The following is a 13,626-nucleotide window of genomic DNA, read 5'->3' as shown; positions in this document are numbered from 1 at the left end:
TAATTCCTGACAAAAATCAATTTAAATTTATTGTTATATAAATTAATAAAATGATATACGAAATACTATTTGATAAATTACGTTTTGAATTCCTTGAAAGATGTTGTTGTATAAGTAAGAGGTGGATTTATAATTAATGAATAAATGATGTTCACCACCAAGCGTGACTAGGGAATATAAATATCGTAACTTTGTTTTTCTTCCAACATGCAGTAAAATCTTTTTGGAAGTGAGACTTCTTTTCAAGTACACACTAATTTTTTGTAAAAATGGGCACAATAGATCTGATGAATCATGTTCTCTGATCAATGCATAATAACCTCTAATGACTAGAACTCGATATGTTTTGCACCCGACGTCTCGAAATTCAAAATAATGACTTTTCGAAACATAATGATAAAGCTTAACTCTGGGTTTTTCTTATGTATTTTATCTCTTTAAAGAGAGAATAAAACTGAGTACATACTTCATTTGTACTTCTTTGTATAATAGTTAAAATAACATTTTTATGGTGACCGGTTCTAAACACCTTTAGTGATCTTTCAAGCTCAACGTTAGTGAGTTTAGTTTATTTCACCTGAAATAACAAAATTAGAATTAAAGTACCGAAGCCGAGAAATTTATCGTTAAAACAAAAAATCATAAATTAAAAGAATTAAAAAGAATAAAAAAAAATTTCATATCGAAAAATGATTCACTGTTCAAAAGTGTCTAGTTAAACATGATACTTATACCATATTGTATCTAATGTTTTCCCAATTCATGACGGCACACGCGACCTCGGATAAGTGGAATACTCTTGTCTGGTCCCGTCGATCTCGAATTATTGTGGTATGACTGTACTTGCCACTTGACGTTACGCAACCAATAAGCATGCAATAATTATACTGGTTATTCAGTGAAAAGTTATTAGATCTTTAAATCATTGGTTTTACAAAACTGATTCATTTATTTTCGAGAATTTTAATTTTCGTCGATTGAGAAAAAACAATTTCTTGAATATTTGATTTCAAAGTTTTCCAATCTCTTCATACATAGCCTACATGTATGTAAACGTTGCAATTCGTTGGGCATTTGAATTCGTTGCTGGTATGTACACACGAAGCCCAAGAAAACTGATGAATCTGCAGTATTTTAAAATCATATTATTATATAAGTCTGTTTGATTTAACAAGTTATTCCGAATTCATTTTATTCGAAGTGTTCCAATTTTTGTGGGTTTTGTCGGTCACAGCAAAAAACGAATAAAATTATTCAGCAAAAAATAATCTCGTGAAAAAATGTGAATTTTAGCAGAATGTTTCCTCCCAGTTTTGTTGTGCAATTCTATAGATTAGATTATAAAACAAAGTCACCTCAAACGTCATTTTTAAAAAATATAAATGTTTTGGATAGATAAACAATGACATCTATAGAATATATATAATTAAAATAGTTCATGGAAATTAACTGCAAGTTGTTATTATAACCGTCTTATAGGTTTAGTGATGATTAAACAAAGATTAAGTAAGTGACATTACTTATACGTTCTTTTGTTTATACTTAAATATATTGATTTGATATTTGTTTTATTGCTAAATCATGTGACAAGGTATAGATCAAGTTCGTATTTTCTTCTGTTAAAGTGATTTTCTGAAACATAATGATCCTTTGGGTAAGAAAATACTTGCAACATATCAGTTTATTTGCATTTCGTTCCATTGCAATGACTTTTAAACCAGTAGAGGACTATGTATTGCAAATCAATACTCTTAGAGTACCTGTTTAGACATATTTTAGTACAAATCATTTAATTTTCAAATAAGGTTTTAATGCAAAATTATTCCTTGAAATTAAATGGAATTAATATTTTTGACACGAAACTTAAAAAAAGGAAACGGTTTATTCACATCTCGCTGATAGTGAAGTCCTATAAATTGACATGGCATTGATGAAAAAGCTTAACGCATTACCTACCGCCATATGAAATGGCATACCACTGATGGCAAAGATCTATGAAATAACATAGCACTGATGGCAAAGCTCTATGAATCAATATACCACTGATGGCAAAACTCCATGGAATAACAAACCACTGATAGCGAAACTCTATGAAATAACATTCCACTGATGGCAAAACTCCTTGAAATAACATACTACTGGTGGCACAACTCTACGAAATAACATACCACCGATGGCAAAGCCGTATAAATGAGAAAACAGCTATTGATTGTAAAGATTATAAATTATAAACCACATTAATGGCAAAGCTAATTAAATGTTAATCATCCTGGGGGATCCCTTAATACAAATGTTATGTACATTAAAAAACAATGTGTTAATGTAATAGTTCTGATCATTGAATGACCTTTTTGTATATTGATTACACATTATTGTCCAGTTTAGGACACATTTTTGATGTTTTTTATATGTTGATATTATAGGTTGGAATGACACCATTATTGTGGGCAGCACATGAAGGACACCTTGAGATCGTACGTTATCTGGTGGAAGTCGGTTGTGAAAAAGAAACCAGAAACAAGGTGATTATAAACATTAGCTCCTCAGTCTCATACTTCTATTTGAATCAATTGCAATTTATAATCATGTTGTTAATCAGACAGGCTTGATAGACAACAAATACTGTTTGAATTGAAATAAATTGTGTTAGTTTAAACATATTTAACTATAGTGGATTGGGAAACAAGTTTTGCAACTTATATTAATCCCTTTCCACTTTGCGGGTGCGAGTGCTGTCTTGTAGCGGCATTAGCCTGCTCTTTTTAGAAATCTACAAGAGTGTCTTTAACATGCAAGAGATATGGCTCTCTCTTAACACTGGTCAGCAATTTATCGTCTCCTGCCGACGGACTATCATCGTTTCATTAATTGTGTTAACATTTCAATTGTCAAACTGAATCAGATAATAAACATTATACCTTTTCAATTTTGTTTTTTTAACAAAACATATTTTGAAAACCTCTGATTTAACTCGATTTGAGTTATTTACAACTCAGTTAGATTATAAATTTGTTTTTTAATCAAAATTATTTCTTGGTAAAATAATACGCAACAGGATATCAGTTTACTTGGCTAGTCCTTATGCATCCTTCATACAAATATTTTATATATTAAAAACAGTATTGTTTTATTTTTTAATATTCAATCATTCATTTGGATCATTGAATTGCATTTATCTAGAATATATAAATATTGAAAGCATACATAAATTATAACATCCTAAATCCTGACATCCTCAAATCGCACTTACGTATGGTGACACCTACAATCATAAATCAGTATTGGCGAAGCCCTAAATTCGTACCCCAGGGATAGTTTCACCCTACATTCACACAACACTGATGGTGACACCCTTTTAATTCACATTTCAATGATGGGAAAATCCGAAATTAAAACATCAATGAGAAAGACAACCTGATATAACACACCACAGGTTGTGACACCACAAAGTCAAAGACCTTGATTGTGACACCTGATATTCAGACGCATTAGATAATCAAGACCAATGAATTCACACACCACTGATATTAACAAGGATGAATAAATACCTGTTCATAGTTAAGCCCATTACATATGAACACCAATGATAACACATTAAACACACACACCAATGATTATCATATCTCAAATTACCACACGACTAATGGTGACACCTTGAAATCGGGAATTAATTAATATGAAGCCCTAATTTTATATTCTACCTATGTTGACCACTTCAAATCATACATCAGTGATGATGACGTTCCAAATGCAAATACCAGTCATGATGACTTAATAAATACACACACCACTGAGGGTCACTTGGAAAATTTTCAAATTACTGATTGTCACACCATTGTTGGTTACATGGTAATTTCGAAAATCACTGAGTGTCACACCATTGTTGGTTACATGGTAATTTCGAAAATCACTGAGTGTCACACCATTGTTGGTTACATGGTAATTTCGAAAATCACTGATTATCACACCATTGGTGAAGACATGGGGAAGTAAAAACCCCGTATGGTAACATCTTTATTTTAGATATCATTGATCACGTTATTATCACATACAGCTGCCGACAACAAACAAAATGTAGGCACCACTGATCTGAGCACCCGAAATCACACCAGTGATTGTGACACTCTAAAATTAAATACTGTAATTGCGACAACATCAATTCAATGAACCACTTAATCCAAAGTTTGCACATTACGGATAATTACATCTTAAATTCTAGCATCACCTAATGTGTATACCTTAAATTGATACAATATTGATGATAATATACCCTAAATTTAATACATCTGATGATGACATGCTTTAATTTCACACATTAGTACTGCTGACACCCTCACTGCACACATTTAACTATTTTAAAACGAAAATTGAAAGTGAAGCCAACTGTGCACACAACACTCATTTTGGCTCCTAATATTCACACAACAACTAATGATGACACATGCTATTGATCCACTAAAAATGGTGATATGCCTTATATCACACAGTGATAACTGCTGTAACCATATTTTGACTATTTTACCTATTGTGTCTGTTTTGTTAATTGATCGTTGTAAATATAATGGAATTTGATGTGACTGTCATACAAGTGAAAGGTTAAGCGCTATAAAACAGGTTAAATGTAACATTTTCTACATTCTAATATGTCAGGAATATGACAGTTGTTGTCCATTAGTTTGCTTGTTTAATAATTTAATCTTGCCATTCGATTAGGGACTTTCCGTTTTAAATTTTCCTCGGAGTTCAGTAGTTTGGGGATTTTACTTTTTATAACTACCCAACTAAAAATAACACATTAAATTTTTTAGCCAAATATGGTAAAAACCCTTTTTCTCACATTACGGATGATGACACCCGAAATTCAAACACCACCCAAAGTGACTCCTTCAAGTAATCCACCAGTAATTGTGATACTCCTAGTTCACACATGACTGATGATGACACCCTCATTTCTAACAACACTGATGATGACGTCTTAAATTCATCCACTATAATTGTACTATTTCTAATTCGCACACCACTGATTATGACTCCTTCAATTCTTCCACCATAATATATAGTGATAGCCCTTATTACTATACCAATGATGATGACTCATTACATTCTTAAGCCAATAATGGAGATATCCCTTTTTCACATACAACTATTGAAGACTTTTTTTTATTAATCCATCAACATGATCAATAATGGTTATATATCCATAATTCACACTCCACATTAAAAGATTCCTTCAAATTATGACATACGACTGATTCGCAAACAATTCATGGTGACACCATAAATTTACACACCACTTATAGTGACACCTTTTTAATTCACCTACAACCTATCGCGACACTCTAAATGCACACATCACTTCTGGTGAAAGAAACATTTAGATGCACACACCACTGGTGATTAAACCGTTTAAAACTACACTCCAATGATGGTGACATCCTAAATTAGAACATTACTGCTGGTGTCACCTAATTATCAGAATCTGTAGATAACCAGGATCAATTTATTCACACAACAATTATATTAACAAATTTAAGGGTGACACCTTAAACGTTAAAATCGCGAAGAAATAATGACGATCTCCTAAATTCATGCATTTATGATAAAGAAAACCTTAAATCAAAAGATGACGCCTTAAATTCAAATACATGTGATGATGACATTGTACATAAGCAAACCGCTTATATTGTATGGTCACGCCATTCATGATGACATAATAAATTGGCAAACCAATGAACTAAGGTTGTGACCAGAATCTGGTGATGACATGGTTAATGATATTGTTATTTTGCAAACCTCTGATGGTAACACCATTGGTTAAGGCAGGGTAAATTCGCACGCCACTGCGGGTTACACCGATAGTTGTTTGTTTAATTGACACAGCACAGATGGATACACCATTGTTGATGTTGAAGTGCAACTCCCTGATTGTGTTACATGTACCTAACTGCATAAGGATGATGTTATCCTTAATTCTCTCATAACTTCAATTCAATTCAATAGACCACTTTCGAGTTCATCCGTCACCGGCAAAAACTCGTTAATTATACACGCCTTTATGACGTCATTTACCAGATAGAAGGGGTCGCCTGTATCCCTGCACTATATACGTTCATCAAGCGTCTTAGTGATCATCATTGTGCAGAATAAACTAGAAATAATATTTGCTCTGTAGGTACTTACTGACAATTCCCTAATGACAGCAGTGTTGATTATCATTTTTGAGAATTCAATTTGCCGAATAATTTGAACAATACAGAACTATAGTTTTCCAACCACTCGCTCAGCATTGGAACGGAAGTGAAGACGCCCCTAAACGCACAAATGACGGTGATAAAGGCGCGTATAATTGACGAGTTTTTTCCGGTGACGGATGAACTCGAAAGTGGTCTATTCATCCAGATATATTTGATATAACCCTGATATATTCACCACTGATGATGACGCCTTAATTCATCTTCCAATAATACTGATATTCCTTATTCACACAGCTACAATGATGACGCCTTCAATTCATCAACCCATAGCGATGGCATTCCTAGTTTAACACTGATAATGACACCCTTAACTTATGTGTATAATATTACATTGTCCACTAAATGACAGTTTAATTCTGCCTCATGTTGACTTTATATGATGCAACTCTGAATTCAAACACCACTGATGTGGACATATTCAATTCATCTACTAGTATCAATATCGTGTTATCCCTTTTTCTTACATCACTTAGGATGATATACCCTTATGAAAACGCCAGTGATGTTGGCACCCTCAAATTATATTCATACAAAACGTGGTACACTTTATGACACACGTTTGATGTTTGTTTCGTGTTCAGTTTACACTATTGCTTTTTGATTTTAGAGGCCCCTTGGAGATCATCTGTTGTCTGATCACAGTCTACTGTGATAAAGATATCAGATCAACTGAATAATATTCAATAAAATAGCCTTAATTCAATTTATTCCTCATCATACTACATTAATACTAAACCATTCCCACACCAATGATAATGCCACTAAATTCAAACTCAACTGATGATGACACGTTAAATTCATCCACAAATAGAATAGATATCCCTTTATTGACACACCACTGATGAAGTCCTCAATTCAATCGCCATTCATAATGGTATCTATATATACCAACAAATAGTTGACACAAGTTTAGATGACTGTTTTAATGTTGATTTTACAGAATGGAAACACACCACTGTTGCTAGCTGCTGCCAATGGACATCTGGGGGTCATCCGTTATCTCATCCAACTTGACTGTGATAAAGAACCAAAAAGCAAGGTGATGGTATATCTTAGTCTTATAAACTTTATCTTTCTACTGATCAACATGATACCAGACAGGTTTAACGGATATAAAACTTGTAATAGGGAATTACATCCAAAAGTCTTTTTTTGTATCAATACTCAGTATCAGGATGTATCATGTAATCTAGCAAGTATGATATAAATAAGCGAAACAAAGGACTGTGTTCTCGCATTATCAATTAACTTCTATTGTCCTAATGCATCCTTGTTAAAAATGTTTTATGCATCTAAAAAAACATTTACATAATCATTTTGATCATAGTCATTAGTATTAATGTTTTGTAGAATATATGAATTATCCTAAATCCGGGCCCCCTTAATCATCACCTACTTATGGTGACACTCTAAAATCAAGATATAGTGATGATGACGACAAAAAATCGTACACACGTCCCTGATGTTGACACCCTAAATGCAACAGCCATTGAAGGAGGAAACCTAAATTCACGTACCGCTGATGGTGAATCCCTTTAAATTCACATACCACTGACTGTGACACACTTTCAAATCACCAGCCACTGACTGTGACATCCTCCAAATGATGGTGGCCCCCTAAATCCACCCCACACCGATCTGGACAACCTTAATTCACACTCCACTGATGTTGAAAGAAACCATTAAATTCCACACACCACTGGTGATTAAACTATTTCAAATTACAATCTAATGATTGTAACATCCTAAATCAAAACATCCTCGCACCTGATGAATAGACACCTCAGACAATCTGGACAAATTAATTCACTCAACAATCATGTTGATATGATTGCTTATGACGTAGTAAATTTGCAAACCACTAATAATCATGCCATTAACGATGACATTGTATATTCGCAAAGCATTAACATTGTACGGTCACACCATGCATGATGACATGGTAAATTGGCAAACCACTTATGGTTACAAAATTGGTGATGGGATGTGTATTTGCAATTCACGGATTGCCGAATATTGAGGATGACATTGTAAATTAGCAACCACTGATTTGTTACACCATTGGTAACGGCATGATAAATGGAGACCAGCTTATATTAGCAAATCTCTAAGATGACGCCCTAAATTCATGCACCAGTGAATATAACATTACATGACACATTTAGTATACACTATACTGACGTTGATGTCATTGATTCATACACCGCTGGAGAGTCAAAACCTAAAATAATACACCACTGATGGTATCGCACTGAATCTGATGTTCACCGAAGGTGACACCCTATATTTATATACCACTTACGACAACAACCAAAATGTGGGCATTTCTGGTGTTGATACATTTAATTTATAACACTACTAATGTTGACGATCTAAAAAATATTCACCACTGATTGTAGCACTATCAATTTAATTGACCACTGATGACAACAATTTAACCCCTAGTTGATTAGAACAAGATTGGTCAGATGATGTTAATTATATAGATATAATGTAAAAGATCTTTTAAAGATAACAAATAACTGAGAGCATTTGTATAAAGTTGAATTTTATTTTACTTGTCTTGTCTTACTTCATCTATTGAAATTGAAATTGATATTTTATACTTTTCTTCTTATTTATGTTTTAATATGAACGTTTTGATCATTGTGCTAACATCTTAAAACATAGAAAATTGTTCATTTTTTAATTTTTAATGCACAATATATGAATTAAAATCGCAAATAAGTCTTGATGATGCCCTAACTCGTACACCAGTGATGATTATATCATGAATTCACACACCACTGATAAAAACTGTTTCAACTTATCCACTAATAATTGTGTTATCCCAACTAGCACACCACTGATGAAAACTGCTTCAGTTAATCCACCAATTAAAGCGCTCCTTAAAATCATCCATCAATAATGATGGCATCCCCAACTTCTGACATCAGACTCGGGCTTCTCTTGAACTAAATTTTAATGTGCGTATTGTTATGCGTTTACTTTTCTACATTGGGTAGAGGTATAGGGGAGGGTCGAGATTTCATAAACATGTTTAACCCCGCCGCTATCTTGCATTTGTCCCAAGTCAGGAGCCTCTGGCCTTTGTTAGTCTTGTATGATTTTTTTCATTTCAGTTTCTTGTGTATGATTCGGAGTTTAGTATGATGTCCATTATCACTGAACTAGTTTACATATTTTTTAAGAGGCCAGATGAAGGACGCCTCCGGGTGCGGAAGTTTCTCGCTACATTGAAGACCAATTGGTGACCTTCGACTGTTGTCTGCTCTATAATAGGGTTGATGTCGTTTTGACACATTTTTCATTTCCTTTCTTAATTTTAGTGTAATAAAATCAACGGTACCAATTTTGTTGCACCAGATGCGCATTTCGACAATATATGTCTCTTCAGTGATGCTCGTGGCCAAAATATTTGAAATCCAAAGCTTATATAAAAGATGAAGAGCTATAATCCAAAAGGTCCAAAAAGTATAGCCAAATTCGTGAAAGGAATCAGAGCTTTGCACGAGGGAGATACATTCCTTAATTTATAATAATTTTTAATATTTTGTAACAGCAAATTTTAATAACACAAAAAATCCGTATTTTCATGCCAGTACCGAAGTACTGGCTACTGGGCTGGTGATACCCTCGGGGACTAATAGTCCACCAGCAGAGGCATCGACCCAGTGGTAGTAATAAAATCGATTATGTTTAATGCTTTTGTTTTATCTTATAGAATATGATTTATGAAGCCATATAAGTTAACACATCCTACATTCAAACATCCTAAATTTGCACATACTTAGGGTGAAACCCTAAAATCAGGAATAAGTGATGATGACGCCTAAATATCGTTCACAATTGATGGTTTAATCGTGATTTCAAACACCACTGATGGTGACACCAAAAATTCACCACTTCTTATTGTGACACTGTTAATTTCACATACAACTGATGATGGCACCCTAAATTCTCCAACCATTGATGTGGACACCCTGAATTTACACACCACTGATGGTGACTCTCTGAATTTGCCAACCACTGATGATGAAACCGTCAATTTACATACCACTGACGGTGAAACCCTTAAAATGCACACTTCAATAATGGTGACACACTAAATTTACCCACCACTGATGGCAGCACCCTGTATTAACATACTACTGATGGTGACAAAAACCTTAAATGATGATAAGTGATAACTGCTGTAACCATATTTTGACTATTTTACCTATTGTGTCTGTTTTGTTAATCGATCGTTGTAAATCCACCAGTAATAAGATTGTGATACTCCTAGTTCACACATGACTGGTGATGACACCCTCATTTTTAACAACACTGATGCTGACGTCTTAAATTCATCCACTATAATTGTACTATTTCTAATTCGCACACCACTGATTATGACTCCTTCAATTCTTCCACCATATTATGGTGATATCCCTTATTACTTAACCAATGATGATGACTCATTAAATTCATAAGCCAATAATGGAGATATCCCTTTTTCACATACAACTATTGAAGACTTTTTTTATTAATCCATCAAAATGCTCAATAATGGTTATATATCCATAATTCAAACTCCACTATAAATGATTCCTTCAAATTCTGACATACTGATTCGCAAACAAATTCATGGTGACACCATAAATTTACACACCACTTATAGTGACACCTTTTTAATTCACCTACAACCTATCGCGACACTCTAAATGCACACACCACTTCTGGTGAAAGAAACATTTAAATGCACACACCACTGGTGATTAAACAGTTTAAATTTACACTCCAATGATGGTGACATCCAAAATTAGGACATTACTACTGGTGTTACCTAATTATCAGAATCTGTAGATAATCAGGATCAATTTATTCACACAACAATTATATTAACAAATTTAAGGGTGACACCTTAAACGTTAAAATCGCGCAGAAATAATGACGATCTCCTTAATTCATGCACTTATGATGATGAAAACCTTACATCAAAAGATGATGCCTTAAATTCAAATAAATGTGATGATGACATTGTACATTCGCAAACCGCTTACATTGTACGGTCACGCCATTCATGATGACATAATAAATTGGCAAACCTATGAACTAAAGTTGTGACCAGAATCTGGTGATGACATGGTTAATTTCGACAACCACTGATAGTCACAAGATTTAGGATGATATTGTTATTTTGCAAACCTCTGATGGTAACACCATTGGTTAAGACAGGGTAAATTCGCACGCCACTGCGGGTTTCACCGATAGTTGTATGTTTAATTGACACAATACAGATGGATACACCATTGTTGATGTTGAAGTGCAACCCCTGATTGTGTTACATGTACCTAACTGCATAATGATGATGTTATCCTTAATTCTCTCATAACTTATGAATATTTCAATTCATCTAGATATAATTGATATTTAGATAATATACGTATATTGTCTTTATACTGAAATTGAAAAAAAAGTATTTAAAAATGAAAAAACTATGTAACAAAAATTGTTAAAAAAAAGTGTTAGGAATTTCCCTCTTGGGGTACCATTTTGGGGTAATTCCATTTGAGCGTAGTCTAGGCGGTAAAGCATTGACAGATTAAGGAATTAGAAAGGGGAAATGAACTTAATTGATAACATTTGATAACCATGGTATATAAATAATCAATTCGAAGACATAAAAGTTTAAATTCATAAAATTTGACCATTGTTACTTTACGTTGTCATGGTCGTGACGTGACGTTGTTGATGAAATACAATAAGGAGGCGGGGCTTATAGGTTAGTTGGGGTCATTGACGTATAAAGCTTATACGTATAGCTTTATCTGTATAGTAAAATAGCTGATTGCAGTATAAAACCCTGATATACTCACCACTGATGATGACGCCTTAATTCATCTACCAATAATATTGATATCCCTTATTCACACAGCTACAATGATGACACCCTCAATTCATCAACTGATAACGATGGTATATCTAGTTTACCACTGATAATGACACCCTTAATTTATGTGTATAATATAACATTGTCCACTTAATGACATAACTTTAAACCTGCCTCGTGTTTGACTTTACATGATGAAACTCTAAATTCAAACACCACTGATGTTGACATATTCAACTCATCTACTAGTATCAGTAATTGTGTTATCCCTTATTCACACATCACTTATGATGAAACCCTTATGATTACGCCAGTAATGTTGGTACCCTCAAATTATTTTCATAACAAAACGTTGTCCACTTTATGTCACAAGTTTGATGTATGTTTTGTGTTCAGTTTATACTAATGCTTGTTGCTTTTAGATGCCACTTGGAGATCCTCTGTTGTCTAATCACAGTCAACTGTGATAAAGATCTCAGATCAACTGAATTATATAAAATAAAATAGCCTGAGTTCAATTGAATTCCTCATTATGCTAAATTAATACCAAACCATTCCCACACCAATGATAATGCCACTAAATCCAAACACCACTGATGATGACACGTTAAATTCATCCACCAATAGTAGTGATATCCCTTTCCTAACACATCACGGATGATGGAGCCCTCAACTCAAACGCCATTCATGATGGTACCTATTTATAACAACAAATAGTTGACACAAGTTTTGATGACTATTTTAATGTTGATTTTACAGTTTGGAAGCACACCACTGTTGATAGCGGCTGCAAATGGACATCTGGAGATCGTCCGTTATCTCATCCAACTTGACTGTGATAAAGAAACAAAAAACGAGGTGATTGTATATATATCTTAGTCTGATTATTGTCATCTTTCCACAAATCAACACGAAACCAGACAGGTTTAACGGATAGAAAACTTGTAATAGAGAATTACATTCAAAAGTGTTTTTTTTTGTATCAATACTCAGTATCAGACTGTATCATGTAATCTAGCAAATATGATATAAATAAGCAAAGACTGTGTGCTCGCATTATCAATTGACTTCTATTGGCCTTCGGCATCCTTGTTACAAATTTTTTATGAATTTAAAAGAAATCGTTTACATAATCATTTTGATCATAGTCATAGAATTGTATTTAATTGATGTTTCGTAGAATATATGAATTATCTTAAATATGGGCACCCTAAATTTGCACCAACCTATGGTGACACTCTAAAATCAAGAATGAGGGATGATGACGACATAAAATCGTACACACACCACTGATGTTGACACCCTAAATTCAACTGTCATTGATGGTGGAAACCTAAATTCACATACCGCTGATGGTAAATCCCTTTCAATTCACATACCACTGACTGTGACACCCTTTTAATTCACCAGCCACTGACTGTGATACCCTTTAAATACACATTCCAATGATGGTGGTCCCCCTAAATCCATTATACACTGATTGGGACAACCTTAATTCAC

The 13,626-nt window shown here is 33.8% G+C and overlaps 1 protein-coding gene across 2 annotated transcripts in view; it reads left to right on the top strand.

Moving 5' to 3' along the window:
• Positions 1-13,086, top strand: part of LOC134695055 (ankyrin repeat domain-containing protein 29-like) — a 32,701-nt gene extending 19,615 nt beyond the window's left edge. For both annotated transcript variants that reach the window (XM_063556231.1, XM_063556230.1), the window contains 3 exons: positions 2,424-2,522; positions 7,195-7,293; positions 12,886-13,086. In XM_063556231.1, the coding sequence (XP_063412301.1) occupies positions 2,424-2,522; positions 7,195-7,293; positions 12,886-13,005 (318 nt within the window). In that variant the 3' untranslated portion in view covers positions 13,006-13,086. The remainder of the gene's footprint in view (positions 1-2,423; positions 2,523-7,194; positions 7,294-12,885) is intronic.
• Positions 13,087-13,626: the final 540 nt, after the last annotated feature.

Source organism: Mytilus trossulus, chromosome 13 (assembly GCF_036588685.1).
Source record: "Mytilus trossulus isolate FHL-02 chromosome 13, PNRI_Mtr1.1.1.hap1, whole genome shotgun sequence".
NCBI classification, from domain to species: Eukaryota; Metazoa; Mollusca; class Bivalvia; order Mytilida; family Mytilidae; genus Mytilus; species Mytilus trossulus.
This window is presented reverse-complemented; position numbering and strand designations above follow the sequence as displayed.